Here is a 16,715-nt window from a genome sequence, read left to right as displayed (position 1 = left end):
GACCTGCAAACTGCTCCTCCTCCCTAGCCCCGCCCGTACCCGTGTAGAGTTTGTAAACACAGAGGAGGCGGACCTCCTCTGCTGAGTCTAGATAGTGCATTCGACCTGAGCTAACGTTAGCTACCTAGCTATCGTTACTGTTTAAACAAAATTACCCAGTCAACTATTCACTTTTAGTAGGCATTGTCTAACGGTATTTAGCCGGCTAGCTACTGATAGCTCCGGATATCAACAAATGCCCCAGAAGTCTAGTGGTCCATGTTGATATCTCCGTTAGCTTTCGTTAGCTTGCGTTAGCTGACGTTAGTTCACCGTTCAAAACGAAATGTCCGATTGAACTAAATAGTTGTCTTAACGTCATCTAGCCGGCTAGCAGTAGCTACAGATAGCTCCTGATATCAATGTCTTATAACATTGATTGAATGCGTATTCGAGCTGAGGGCTTGCTGAATGTGAAATGACCAAAGCATAACGTTACCAATAGGGTCCCGCTGCAGCGCCGGAGAATCCTTTTTGGAGCTGGAGGCTACTACTAGAGTACACACAGACAGTGGAGCTGTTTGCAGATAGCGAGCATTTTGACTTGTTGCGTGGTGGCGATGTCTCGCAGATAATACAAGTACAAGTATAATTATATAATATATATATTTTATAAAAAAAAAAAAAAAAATATAAAATAATTTTTAATTTCTTTTTAATCAAAAACGATCGGTATCGGATCGGTATCGGCCGATATGGCTCACGACGATCGGTGATCGGTATTGGTGGCAAAAAACGTGATCGGGGCATCCCTATATATATCGCTTCAATTTCACATAATTACTGTATACATATCTCAGCATACTAATATGTCTTCACAGCTGTTCGTGATGAATTTACCTGCATATCATGGTGTAGTCGTCCACAGGTATTCTGACACATGTAACCCCCCCCCCTTCCCATGCTGCTATGATGCCTGAATTTTACCCAAGGGGATCAATAAAGGAATATCTTATCTTATTATTGCATTGTATTCTGTATATTATAATCTAAGACACACAAGTTATAAAAATCATTGCATTATAATGTATTATGTATATAATAAACACTTGACACTTGATGGAGTGGAAGAAATGTCTTTACTTCAGATAAGTAGTAATTGCATTAGCAAGTCCACCATGTGTTCAACAGATACTCAGCACACGTGTTGTAAAAGAAACATTGCATAATAATGTTCTGTATATACACACTTGACACTTGAAGTGTACAAAATTTATTCACCATTGGGTACACCATGTAAAGTGCATTCATTTTGACCCGAAAATATATAAATTAGCAAAAACAACATAAAATATATAACCATTAGCTTGTGTGCACCATGTGTTCACACATGCTATAAAAAATCATTGCATACTAATGTCTTCTGTATGAAGTGGATATATATATATATATCTTCACTTCAGATGAAGCACCATTGGGTGTGTACATCAGCACACATGTAAAGTGCATTCACATGCTATAAACATGTACAGTGCATTGTTTTGACCTGGACCTATCTATAAAGTAGCAAAAACAACATACAATGTGTATATATTCAAGTACATTCATTTTCGACCTGGCAAAATGGCCGATGCACATATGTGCATGTAAAATATGTTTAGTGTTCACCTGACACAATGGCAGATAACCATTATGTTTGTGCATCAGCACACATGTACATGTAAAGACCATGTGTTCAACCCATACTCGGCACACTATAAACACTTGAAGTGTAAAAGATGTATTCACTTCAGATAAAAGCACCATTTTGGTACACCATGTAAAGTGCATTCACATGCTATAACAAAAGCATAATGAACTGTGTATAACACTTGAAGTGGACAATATGTGTTCACTTCAGGTAAGGCACTATTGGTACAACATGTACAGTGCATTGTTTTGACCTGGACATATCTATAAAGTAGCAAAAACAACATACAATGTGTATATATTCAAGTACATTCATTTTCGACCTGGCAAAATGGCCGATGCACATATGTGCATGTAAAATATGTTTAGTGTTGACCTGACAAAATGGCAGATTATGTTTGTGCATCAGAACACATATGTACATGTATAGTGTGTTAGTTAGTAAAGTGAGCCATATGTACTCTGTGAAACTCTGTGAAAATGATCAGCAGCTAACACCAGGACACTGATGAACGGCATTGACAAGATAGACCAACATTGCTACTCTGAAAGTGGACCAAGAATAGTGTTTCAAATATATCCATGTGCACAGTAAATTTTGCAGAGTAAATTTTACTCAAACTGAGTCCATTTGAGCCCAAATGGACTCAGTCTATGCTAATATTCCGGTCTGGCTGAAATAGCTCCTGGAATCGGTTGACAAGGTAATCTAGGACCGGGCGTACTTTGTACAGTTTATCAGCCTTGTCTGCAGTCTCGTTGTTGCTAAAATGTAGGAACCTCCAAATGATCTGGTATCTATTGCGTGACATTGTGTTGGAGAAATGGGCGCAATGGAAACATTTTAGAGTTGACCAGTACAGTTTGAGTAAAATGTACTCAGTTTGAGTAAAATATACTCAGCAAAATTTACTGTGTGCCAACACCTTTGTTCTGTACAACCAGTAATACCTATATTGTGAAATACTTACACTATTTACAAGACACTATACAATATACTACACACCCTCAATACGTCTGCATCGTCTGGCAGCCTCAGACACACATTGTTACTCAGCTGATAGAGTTGTGCCCGTCCTGATGACTTGTCGTACAGAACCTGTAAGTCACTTTGGATAAAAGCGTCAGCTAAATGACTAAATGTATACACTCATATATCATAACACATACTACGGGGAAGTACGCACCCATCCATATATATATATATTTCATGGAGAGTGTTTCCACTCTTAGCACACAAAGAGAGCTTATGCTAGCGATAATGCTCAGCTAGCATAATCTCTTTGTGTGGTAGGGTGTGAAACACTCTTGATGTAGGGGGACTCCACACTTTGAGCAGTATGATCTGGTTTCCCGCCTAATGCCTTTTTTCTTACAGAGCCGGCACTCTCTCGTGGGATGCGTCTTCTTTGGGGTGGGTGGGTACTTCTCCATAATATGCATTCTTAGCTTGCCATCCAACCTGCAGTGCGGATCTGTCTTTTGGGCCCTGGAAGCTCCCTCCCACCTCACACCCCCCACCCCCCCACCTGCGGCACCTGCCTCTGCCTCATCTGCCTCACCTGCGGCACTGGCCACTGTCCGAGCTAAATCGGCTGCATCTGCTTCACACAAGTCAGCGATGACTTGTATTTGGAACTGCATAAGTGTCTTGTGCGGTCCTGTTGGCTGTCTGGCTCTGTACAGAACATAGGCATTGGCCATGGCTATTTGAATCAAATAGACTACGAACTTCTTGGTCCACTTTGCAGTCTTCCTAATGAACGGATAGTAACTGATATGTTGATCTAATTTGTCGACCCTGTTCATGCACAAATTATATGAGAGCACGCAGTCTGGCTTCATGACCGTTACCTTCTTCTTATGACCCTTCTTCCAGACGAGTGTTTCCATTAGAGTGCCATGGTGAAAGCTGCTGATCATTTTGACAATCCGCTTGTCTCTCCAGGCGAGAACCATGACCCGATTGTTGTGCAGGGCCATGGTCTCGCCCACCGGCAGGTCAACATTGGTTACATGTTTTATCTGCGCCGGTTCTCCCCGGTGCATCCTCAAGGTACCGCAGATGTGGGTCCTCAACTGTAGGAGTATGTCAGACAAGGCCACTGAATTGTAGAAATTATCCATGTACAAAAAATAACCTTTGCCCGACAGACGTCCTAGGAGCCCAACAACCGTGTCCTTGAGGGGTGCATAGTCCCCACAAAATGGTCGCAGTGAAAAGCAGTAACCAGTGTGAGAATCACAGAGCACATATGACCTGATCCCATATTTGGTGGGCTTCAGGGGGCTGAACACTCTGAATTGTAGTTTGCCACGCCAGGCCAGCATCCCCTCGTCTATGCTAATATTCTTGTCTGGCTGAAATAGCTCCCGGAATCGGTTGACAAGGTAGTCAAGGACCGGGCGTACTTTGTACATTTTATCAGCCTTGTCTAGCGTCTCATTGTTGCTAAAATGTAGGAACCTCCAAATGACCTGGTATCTATTGCGTGACATTGTTTTGGAGAAATGGAAACACTTTAGAGTTGACCAGTACATATAGAGTTGCGGCTTCCGATCGATCCCAGTTAGGAATAGTATTCCTAGAAACTTCCACAACTCCACAACGGTGACAGGCGTCCACTTGCGTAGCCTGTTACTCACCCTGTTGGGATCAATGATGGCCATTGTTTGTTCGGCGTACAAGTTTGTTTGCTGTACAATGCCACCCATGAGTTTGTCAGTGAGGAACAGCCGCAGAAAGGCAAGGGGTTTGGTGGATGTGATGGTGGCCGCATCGTGTAGTGGTCCTGGCTCTGCATCAAAGGTAAATTCGATTGGCACAAAATTACCGGTACCTTTGATCCACTCATCATGGCTCCCACCAGCTGTGCTTTTACGGCCTCTTCCCCGGCCTCTGCCCCGGCCTCGACCTTTGCCTGTAAATTATGAGATTACAATAACTAACTGGTATACTACAATGCACATACTGTAGACACATTCATATAATACATATTTAGAAACTTGTGTGAGTGAATGAGTCAGTGTGAGATAGTGATCACAACTCACCCCGCTGCTTAGCGTGAAGATCGTCTTCTTCAGCATCCATCTCTGCCTCAGCAGCTGGGCCTTTCGGGCCTCTCGCTGAAATAACAAGGAACGTCAGCTTTGTCACAATGCATGAGAGAGAAAGAGAGAGAGAGATAGAGAGAGCGAGATATATACACTATACATACCTATCGGAGGTGTGCATGGTCTCCTTGCAGTCCGCATGGCAACGTCGACATCGGAGTCATCGGACTCCATGTCATCTTTCGCCCCTTCCTCCACAGAGTCGGTGTCAGAATCTGCAATAAAAAACAGTAAAGTCAGATTTTTGAGAGAGAGAGAGGAGAGGACACACACACCATTTAGAGAGATAGAGATATAGAGAGAGAGGAGATGATATGAGATGATATGAGAGGAGGAGAGGAGAGGAAAGGAGAGGAGAGACACGCACGCGTGTGTGTCTCTTCTCTTCTCTCCTCTCATATCCTATCTCTCTCTCTCTCTGTCTCTCTCTCATATCATCAGAGAGAGGAGATGACACACCATTTAGAGAGAGAGAGAGAGGAGATGATATGAGAGGAGGAGAGGATAGGAAAGGAGAGGAGAGACACGCACGCGTGTGTGTCTTCTCTCCTCTCATATCCTATCTCTCTCTCTCTCTGTCTCTCTCTCTCTCATATCATCAGAGAGAGAGAGAGACGGAGAGAGAGAGAGACAGATAGAGACAGAGAGAGAGGAGAGGACACACACGCACCATTTAGAGAGAGAGAGAGGGAGAGAGAGGGGAGATGATATGAGATGATATGAGAGGAGGAGAGGAAAGGAGAGGAGAGACACTCACGCGTGTGTGTCTCTTCTCTCATATCCTCTCTCTCTCTCTCTCTCTCTCTGATGATATGAGATGATATGAGAGGAGGAGAGGAGAGGAAAGGAGAGGAGAGACACTCACGCGTGTGTGTCTCTTCTCTCCTCTCATATCCTCTCTCTCTCTCTCTCTCTCTCTCATATCATCAGAGAGAGAGAGAGAGAGAGAGAGACAGAGAGAGAGAGAGACAGATAGAGACAGAGAGAGAGAGAGGAGAGGACACACACCATTTAGAGAGAGAGAGATTAAAGGAAATACTGTCACTGGCCTCCTCAATAATGTAACCTGAGTTATTTTATTGAATGAAGCGGTGAGACACAAGTTGAGTCTGAAGTCAGATGCCTGCAAGGTTTTTATCTCGAAGTACACAGAGAACACAGGAAGGATAGCTCTTCAATCCGGACCACCTGCTTGAGCACACCCGCAGAATGGTCCTTGACGACCGACAGCCACAAATTTTTATACAGTAGTACATAGGCCAACCTCTTTTCTGCCTTGATGATTGATAGCTGTCATGTCACAGTTTGAGGACAAAGGATCTTAGATGGGGAGCAGAGTAAAAAGGAGGGGCTGTATTCCTCCGCTCTCCTTATCAGAATGGTGTGTGTATGTCTCTCTGTGTGTATGCATTGATGTCTGTGTGGTGTATGCTTGTGTGTGTGTTAAAGTGAGAGACATGAGTTTGCATGTCTAGCTGACACTCTCGAACAAAAAAGGGGGGGGTGTGTGTATGTCTCTCTGTGTGTATGCATTGATGTCTGTGTGGTGTATGCTTGTGTGTGTGTTAAAGTGAGAGACATGAGTTTGCATGTCTAGCTGACACTTTCGAACAAAAAAGGGGGGGGTGTGTGTATGTCTCTCTGTGTGTATGCATTGATGTCTGTGTGGTGTATGCTTGTGTGTGTGTGTGTGTGTGTGTGCTGGTGTGTGTGTGGGTTTTTGCATGCTTCTGATACTGATCTTGCACCTGTGTCCAGTACTGTTTCACGGGGCCCTGTGTCTACACAGAGACAGAGACAATGTTTCTGCCAGTACTGTTTCATGGGGCCCTGTGTCTACATAGAGACATCTGACGTCAGTGTACAGCCTGAAGATATATAAGATATTGACATCAGATCAATGAATTAAAACGATCAGAGAGAGGAGATGATATGAGAGGAGGAGTGGAAAGGAGAGGAGAGACACTCACGCGTGTGTGTCTCTTCTCTCATATCCTATCTCTCTCTCTCTCTCTGTCTCTCTCACATAACATCAGAGAGAGAGAGAGAGAGAGAGAGAGAGAGACACATCAAAAAGCATTGCTATACGGGGGATGGGGGGGGGGGGTACTCACACCTGGCTACACAAGCCCCACATCAAAAGCATTGCTGGGGGGGGGGGATACTAACACCTGGACATATGCCTAACACAGATCACACACTGTCATGTCTAACAAAATGTCCTAACAATCTAATCAAATTGAATTATATGTACCCAATCGGCGATTATATATTGTATAATTGATGATATATGTAGGCCCCTACACACCATAACCACCACATGCAACGCCAACAACATGCACACATCAAAGGCCATGCACCATGCATTGAGTAACCATGCACCCATGATCAAAGAATCATCAGAACATCAAAGACACAATGTGGATATATGCAGTCACAAAATGTCCTAACAATCTAATCAAATGATATGTACATACCCAATCGGCGATTATATATTGTATAATTGATATATGTAGGCCCCTACACACCATAACCACATGCACACATCAAAGGCCATGCACCATGCATTGAGTAACCATGCACACATGATCAAAGACTCTCAGAACATCAAAGACACAATGTGGATATATGCAGTCACAAAATGTCCTAACAATCTAATCAAATGATATGTACATACCCAATCGGCGATTATATATTGTATAATTGATATATGTAGGCCCCTACACACCATAACCACATGCACACATCAAAGGCCATGCACCATGCATTGAGTAACCATGCACACATGATCAAAGACTCTCAGAACATCAAAGACACAACGTGGCTATATCATGCAGTCACAAAATATCCTAACAATCTAATCAAATTAGAATTATATGTACTACTACATACCCAATCTGCGATTGTACGGCCATACCCCTTCGCGTTCTTGCATGGGTTCATCATCTATGTCGTCCTCCATGTCCAATCTGCCTATAAAGATATATATAATAAATCACAGTTAGCATCAATGGTCAAACATTCAATCATAAACCAGGCCATACATCTAGGCTGTGCATTTTGCTTTACATTACATTGACTAAACACATGCATATATTCGCGTTACTGTGTATATACCCCGCGTTACAGACGCAATATAGCGACACAATAATAATAATTTATTGATTTTGTATAGCACTTTTCAAAGACCCACAGTCGCTGATAATACATACGCTACACATGAATATATTAGCTTGCAATGTATCTACAAACATTCGATCATACGAGATACATCACGCACATGGATTCAATAAACACATGCATATATATATTCGAGTTACACATGCCTTGAATTGACCATTTATTGGATTGAAATGACCTGGCGTCCACTCGTCAAGATCATCTACAGCAATGTCGATCTCAGACTCGTCCGAGCTGTGTGACGACGGCGGCGACACATGCCGGGTCTTGGCAACCCGCTTCCTTGTGGCTCTGACCGGGGGCGGCGAATCGATCGGTACCGGAGAGCCGGTGGCAGCGGCCACGACCGGAGAACTGATCAACACCGGAGGGCCGGCGGCAGCCGCCACGACCGGAGGACTAATCGGTGCCGGAGGCCTCACCTGTGGCGGAGGTGCACGGCTTGGGCCAGCGGCAGCTGGTGCTACCGGGGCCTGGGCGAACGGCAGTGTGGTCTGCACGTATCGGTCCGGGAGTTTACCCCTCCTAGACGACTTTCTCATTCTCCGCATTGTGAATACCTACTCTCAACTATTGACTATAAAAACGGCTATAAAAATCTACTAACTATTGTTACTAAAACACGGACTAAGCACTTATCTAAAAGCGCTGTACTTGCTACAGTACTGTGCAACTAATATTACCTGGTACTACAAAAGAAAATAAGTATTACAAAATGAAGAAAATATATTATCAATCAATACTACTATCAATGCTAAATGCTCCAAATCAAATCAAAACGCTAATCTCTATCTATCTATCTCTCTCGCTATCTCTCTCTCTCTCTCTCTCTCTCTCTCTCTCTCTCTCTCTCTCTCTCTCTCTCTCTCAATGATAAGTAACTGTATCACAAAATCCGAAGACGCACTGAGCTCATGCTGTGTCTGCTCAGGTTAAATATCAGGTGGGCAGGTCATGATCGTCACGATCTTTACTATCGACCAATCACAGCAGAGATCTATCATCCTTATAATAATGCAGGTAGATTGACTGATAACATTATACATGTGTTACAACATAGGGCTATACTGCCACCTAGCGGATTCGAGCGAAGTTGCATGTCTAGACGTTCAGAAATGTGGTAGCAAGATGGCCGCCGATGTCTAGTTCATGAAAATCGAAAAAAAAAAAAAACATCTGAGAAATCTCGTGAGTGGCATTCAACATAACTATCAGAAACCCGAGATATCTCGTGAGTGGCAGTGTGTCATGTACAAAGGTCTAAGGACCACACAGAATAATAACTGGAGCTGGCTACACATGAGCAAAAGCAGCCTCTCTCAGTAAATGCTTTCAAAACAGTCCCGGGCAGGTAGGTAATAATAAACACGACGTTGTTCCAAAAATAGTAAATTATATTTATTATGCCGGGTAGGGATTTAAACCTCCACTGATATTTAAATAGGCAACAAAGGGAAAAAACAACCCACAAACAATTAACAAACATGTAGAGGGATAAAGGGAGAACACACAAGGTAAGTATAATACAAAGTAAACTAGATAAGCGCCCACAGACACTCACCAACCAGCCAGAGGTTGGTACTGGGAAAACCCCCAGCAAAGGTACCAAAGGTACAATTCCAAACTCGGTGCGATTAGGCCTAAAGCCAACAAGAGAATACTTACTCCAATGGAGGAGTGGCGCAGAGGCCAACAATATCTATATACATATACCAGTACTTTAGTCCACCCGAAGCAGTAGATAAGCACAGTATCAATTCCACCACAGTGGCAAACAATGGCAACCTCACTCTACTCTGGTCACTGGCAATTGACAGAATGAGGCGCCCAGACGTGTGTGTGCTGTCAGGTATTTGTCTACCCGCCCCTCTCGAGGTGATTGCCATCAGCTGTCATTCATTAGGCAATCGGCACTCAGTGTAGGGACGGGCAGCACCTGACAGGGAGAGAAAAGAGACAGCATTAGCTCTCATGTTCACACACACACACATCACATACAAAACACAACACATTAATTATACTAACCTGATGTTCAGAAGGTGTCATAAATACAGTAATAATGGTAATGACCAACCCACGTACCCAGGTACGTCACACAGTGAAAGTGTTAATTACTAACATGCATTTCTTCCCCCAATATGCCCAGACAATGAAAATAACCTCTCACATGGTACTGTGTGAGAGGGGGAGAGAGAGAACTTCAGTTTTACTGTACAAAAGTATGCTAGTTGGTAAAAGGTTGGCAAGAGATTAACACATTGGTTGCCAACAACGAGATTTCTCGTTATTTAATCGTTATTTCTTTTATTAGCGATATCCATTAATTTTTCATCCGTCCAGCCTGGGAATGGCTCGGAGCTCGAAAAGGGCAAATACCGCCCCCTATCGTCTCCCGGATGGTAATGCACATCATTGGAGTGAATTGAGTGAAAAAGTACATCAGAGAAAAACTCCGGTCCAGGGTTTCCCCATCTCTGGCAAGCAGTGTCTGTTACCAGATTCACTGGCGAGGCTCGGAACAGCTTTCGATTATGCGTTTCGGACTATAACGTTGGATCAATAAACGCGATCAATATTTGGAATGGCGATCAGGAATTGGATTCATCTTTTTGCAGAACATCTGATCTGAGGTAAGGAATCTATGTTACCAGTTTTGGGTTAATCAGAGTTGTTTTTCACAGCGTTCACAACGTGTGTGTGTGTGGTGTTAGGCGCTGAGCGAGGCACGAATAAATAATTTTTCAGCCCGCTTTTGTATCGTGCATAAGAACACAAATACTCTCGATAATCTAGTGTTTATTTGAAAACGATTCATAAATCAGCCGGAAAATGACAACGTGTTTTGTGTATTTCAGTAAATGGCTATTATCGCGGAATCTTTTTTTCTTTCTAGAAATCTCCAAAACTATACTCGTATTCAAAACGGTATAAAACGGAAATGTACTGATGAAAAAACAATGTTTCGTACATGTTGACTGCAAGCAAGTCATTGATAAGCGACGGGTGTATTAGACGCATGCCATAATTTAAGATATAGTTTAAAGGATAACTCCACTATTTTGGGAAATTAGCTTATTTAACATCTTCCCTGGAGTTAGACAAGAAGATGCATACCTTTTTTGTCTCTGTGCGTGCATTTTAGCTTTTGGGAATAGATGCTCCGTTAGCATAGCTTAGCTTCATCACTGGAAGTGAGGCAGGACAGTAGCCTTACAGTGCCTTACAGTGTATTGCAAGGTCTGACATTGACCAAACTTGATATGCATGACCTTGGTGGGCTCTAGGTCAACTCCTGAAAAGGGGGTCAATGTCAGACCTTGCAATCAAAAGTTAGGGGCCCACTGAAATTATGGCAAGGGTTATTAGCCCCCTAACTTTTGATTGCAAAGTCTGACATTGGCCCCCTTTTCAGGAGTTGACCTAGAGCCCACCAAGGTCATGCATATCAAGTTTGGTCAATGTCAGACCTTGCAATACACTGTAAGGCACTGTAAGGCTACTGTCCTGCCTCACTTCCAGTGATGAAGCTAAGCTATGCTAACGGAGCATCTATTCCCAAAGCTAAAATGCACGCACAGAGACAAAAAAGGTATGCATCTTCTTGTCTAACTCCAGGGAAGATGTTAAATAAGCAAATTTCCCAAAATAGTGGAGTTATCCTTTAATCGCTCGCAAATGTGCTCGTCCTCCCATTGATTAACGTGCTGGCATCCAAGCGATAAATCGTCATATTCGGCTAGCACACAATGTGTTAACATTGACTCCATTCAGTTGGATTTGTGACACTGTTTTGATTCCACATAGTAGAAGGGGATGTTTTTGTGACCCTTTATTTTTCCCCATGTGAGGAATTACATTGTGTGATTTGCTTTAGAAGTGCGAGGAATCCAGGGTGGCTAAGTGGCGCAGTGGGCAAGGCGCTCGCCACTAATGCAGGAGATGCTGGGTTCGAGCCCAGCTCTCGGCATTGCTACCAGCTTGGCTGGTCGTTCATACTAACACAATTTGGCAGTGTTAGGGGTGGGAAGCTGGTGGGTGGGGATCGGACGTTGTGGACAGCGACTCCTACAGGTCGGTTGGTGCGCCTGCACAGTAGAATCAGGAAGCAACGGGGGCGGCGTGTCCCTCCCACGCAGACCCTCGCCGCTGAGAGATCGCGCTGTGCAGGTGAAAAGATGCGACGGCAGCCTCCACGTGTACCGGAGGGGAGCCGGCCTGTGCAGCCGGCCTGTGGGAGGCATGGTCTAGCAACGTTCAAGACAGGGGAGGGTAGAATTGGACAATACGAAAATGGGAGAAAAAGTAGATAAAAAAAAAAAATGCGAGGAATCCAGGGAATGATCTTTGAGTAATGGAAAATGTAGCTTACCAATGTACCTGTTGCACAATGGGTCTGTTGTTGGGATACATTGAGGTCCATCGTTTTAATACTATGGACAATCATGCAATTAATCGCAATTAAATATTTTAATCGATTGACAGCCTCAATATATACACCCTACTAGATACTGTGTCTAGCCATTTGGTTTGACCTCTCTCTCTCTCTCTCTCTCTCTCTCTCTCTCTCTCTCTCTCTCTCTCTCTCTCTGTGTCTCTCTCTCTCTGTGTCTCTGTCTCTATAAGGAGTATAAGGCGTATCATATTTAACTCTCTGGTGAAGCCCAGTCTGAATGAGAAGGGGGAGAAGCAGATGGACACCATCAGTACTTCTCAGGCTCTTCAGATTGCTGGACGAGCTGGGAGGTTGGTAATTCAATTCTCAATACCGTATCTTTCTATTCAATACTTTAGACCATATATTTCTATTATCTATATGGTAGTTTAATACCTTAGACCTTATCTTTCTATATGGCAGTTTAATACCTTAGAGGCTTAGACCTTATCTTTCTATATGGTAGTTTAATACCTTAGACCTTATCTTTCTATATGGCAGTTTAATACCTTAGACCTTATCTTTCTATGGTAGTTTAATATCGTACATAAAATAGGGAAACAATGTCCAGGCACGCACTCCAGGTTTTTCCAAATTTATTGGCAGCCTGTAATCATATGACGTTTTGGTGTGAACACACCTTCTTCAGAATGGCTTGCATAGTATCGTAGACATTATCTTTTTATTATCTATATGGTAGTTTAATACCTTAGACCTAGTCTTTCTGTAGTAGTTTAATGCCTTAGAGGCTTAGGCAGTTTAATACCTTATCTTTCTATATGGCAGTTTAATACCTTAGATCTTATCTTTCTATATGGTAGTTTAATACCTTCAACCTTATAACCTAGATTTCAGAGTCAGGACAAATGTCAAGTTAGACCGCGCTCTCAAGATTCTACACTGGGTGCTGAAATCCCATTAAGTATTATATAAAAAAGAAGCAGTGAAGCTAGACCAGCACTCTCAGGTTCAACATTTAATGGCAGCCTGAAACAAACATGTTTCGGAATTACATATTCCTTCTTCTGTGTTATAGCTTGCAATGCACATGCAGTCAAGATGGTGGTTATATACACAGGTGGTTAATGACTTGGCAGGAAATGGCATCACGGCGCAGGTGTGCCTGAGTCTATTGGTCCTCAATGACCAAAAGGAAAGACCTATCAAAATAGAGTCTGTTAGTAAATACAAATTATACAAATATACAACATATATAAAAAACAAACAAAAGCAGAAGCAAAAATACATTACAATACCAGAAACTTGATATGTAACATGCCCGTAGTTTATAGGGCTAATTGAGCCCCTTTACTTATTTACATAAATTTTTCTATTGAGCATCATAGGATAAACATACCTCATGCGTGAAACAACCACATGGATTAAACCATAATCTTATAGGTAAAAGGTACTTAAAGGAAACAGGTTAACACGTTCTCTTCATTCATTCCTCTAGGTTCTATGCAATTAAACAGGTGAATATAATAACATTCCCGTTGCAATAGTAACTTGTGTCTGTCTCCCCCTCTCGCGGGCCTGTGGACTAACTCAAGTCCCATGTATCTGAGATCGCTAACGGTATGTTTACACCTGGAAACATTTCTAGCTACTGACGACTTTATATCTGAATTTCTCACTGAACACTTGTGTTCACAGATTCTTGTTTTAAAGGCTCTGGTTGTCTTCCCCAAAGATTACACGGGCATTTTAGCAGATACACAAGATTGGATGAATTACACGTGATACGCCCTTTAACAGGTATTTTTTTGTTCGTTTTCGGGTGCGTGTAAAATTTCTCTTTGATCATGCCTTGGCACTGTACACAGGCTTGACAAGGAAAATTTCCATCAGGGATATTCGACAAAAAATGTGTAGGTTTCCTTACGGGCAAGTCGGTTTTAACTAATAGGTTAGATAAATTCGCTTGTCTTTTATAAAAGTAATTAGGCGAATGTTGAAACGCTGTCCCTATTATTGGATCCGACTGTAGAATATGCCAATATTTATTGACGAAGCTCCGTATGCATCTCGTAATGGGGCTAAAAGTGGACACAAAAGATACTTTGTCTGTGTTTTCTTTTTTCTTTTTGGGGATAAACAACGTGGCCCTGTCGATCAGATTGGTTTTATTCAGGGCTTTACGTGTCAAATCGACACTATAGCCTCTCTCATGAAAACTGCCACGCAGAACTTCTGCTTGTGCATTAAATCTATCTTCAGTGTCACAAATTCTCCTATAACGGAGTATTTGGCTGAAAGGTAGACTATTCTTCAAGGCAGGAGTGTGGTAACTGGAATAATGTAAGAACGAGTTACGATCTGTCTCCTTTTTGAAGACCTCTGTATGTAATGAGATGTCTGACATGTCTGTCCCCTGAAAAGAGAAAGACAATAGGAATTTAAAAGTATCTTCTCTCTCCTCTTCTAGGTTTTCCTCTCAGTATACAGAAGGGGAGGTGACCACGATGTACAGAGATGATCTTCCTATTCTGAAGGAAATAATGAGTCGCAGCGTAGAACCTATAGAGGTAACACGCACACACACACACACACACACACACACACACACACACACACACACACACACACACACACACACACACACACACACACACAAGGGACTAGGCAACATGCCCTAGGTAGGCAGGTGTGTGAAGCGGAATACTTTCAAAAGTAGTGCTGCATGTGGGCATGTTGGTGTATCTGAGGGGAAACATAATTATTCCCATACGCTCATCCTTGCCCGGTGTGACGTACAGTAGTATGCAAGATATAGTGAGCACACACACACACACACTGACCCAACCGACAATATTATGTCTCTGCCTCCTGTGGGGGCATGGTGGCTACGACGCCCTCTGGTGGCCATAATTAAATGAGTAATGATGATGATGATGTTGTTTCAGACTGCTGGTCTTCATCCCACAGCAGACCAGATTGAAATGTTCGCCTACCATCTACCTGATGCCACGCTGTCTAACCTTATAGTAAGATATCCGTCTGTCTCTCTGACTGTGTCTTACTTTCTGTGTCTGACTGTATCTGTCTACCTACCTGTCTGTCTGACTGTCTGTGTGTCTTATCTGTCCACCCATCTATCTGTCTTATCTGTCTGAATGATTGTCTGTCTCTCGGTCTGTCTCTGTATTATAAATTAGTCTGGACTGATTAATCTGCAGGTATCATAATGTACTGATTATCCTTTAGCCCAGATGATCAACTAGTATGGATTTATTGATTCAATAAAGTATAAACTTAAAAAAATAAAACATTATTACATGTATTGATTAATTTGTCTCTATCTGTTTTCTCCTTTCTCTCCCTACCCCCTCTCTCTCTGTGTCTCTCTCTCTCTCCAGGATATATTTGTCAGTCTGTCTCGGGTGGATGGGATGTATTTTGTTTGTAACATCGATGACTTTAAGTTCCTGGCTGATATGATCCAACACATCCCTCTGAACCTGAGAGCTCGCTATGTCTTCTGTCATGCGCCTATCAACAAGAAACAAGCATTCGTCTGCACGTCCTTTCTCAAGGTGAGGAGGGGGTCTGATGTCATGGAAGTACTTCCTGTGTGTCATTAACCCATTGACCGCCAGCAGCAGGGGGCGCTGATACCCCATTCATTGTCAGGTCTTTATTCAATGGATATAGTTTTAGACTGTGACATTTGCGAGTGCTTAGTTAAAATATATCTTATATTATATCTATGGGTCTAATAATGCCGTCGAGTCTCAGTGAGTTGCTTCTAGTCAACATGCCCGAGACAGATTGTTTTTTCATCCGTACATTTCCGTTTTATACCGTTTTGAATAGAGTATGGTTTGGGTGTTTTTCAGTAATTCCAGGAAAAAGACGAGAAAAAGGCATTTGACTGTAATCCAGTCATCACGTTGTAATTTTTCGGCTGATAATCTAATCATCCTGAAATCAACGCTAGATTATCATTATTATGTCTCCTCGTCCGTACATGAAATGACCGTCGTAGCGGGCGCTCGCCCACCCCCACCGCAGCCAACGGTAAACAGCCATACACGGTCCACACAGATAGCTGTGATCGGGGTAGAAATAAATGTCAGATCAACGATCAAATTTATATATAATGTTCTTACCTTGTATCTGATGTAATGCAAAAGAGATAATCCAAATATCTGATCGCAATTCCAAATAATGCTTGTGGAGGTCTGTACCACACTACCGACCGTTTCACAATGACGGGCGGGCGGAGTTACTGTTCGATGCCATCGTTGTATAGAGCTCGCCTGAGTATTTAAACCCCGCCCGCCTGGCTCAGATCGGCTCCTAAAACACAACAGCCCAT

General features: G+C 42.8%; 1 protein-coding gene across 1 annotated transcript in view; it reads left to right on the top strand.

The window, feature by feature from the left end:
- Positions 1-16,715, top strand: part of supv3l1 (SUV3-like helicase) — a 127,007-nt gene that overhangs the window by 69,265 nt on the left and 41,027 nt on the right. The window contains exons 11-14 of the mRNA XM_084332828.1: positions 12,586-12,705; positions 14,823-14,922; positions 15,301-15,381; positions 15,754-15,930. Of these exons, the coding sequence (XP_084188954.1) occupies positions 12,586-12,705; positions 14,823-14,922; positions 15,301-15,381; positions 15,754-15,930 (478 nt within the window). The remainder of the gene's footprint in view (positions 1-12,585; positions 12,706-14,822; positions 14,923-15,300; positions 15,382-15,753; positions 15,931-16,715) is intronic.

The sequence above is a fragment of the Notolepis coatsorum genome (assembly GCF_963971535.1).
Source record: "Notolepis coatsorum genome assembly, chromosome: 1".
NCBI lineage: Eukaryota > Metazoa > Chordata > Actinopteri > Aulopiformes > Paralepididae > Notolepis > Notolepis coatsorum.
This window is presented reverse-complemented; position numbering and strand designations above follow the sequence as displayed.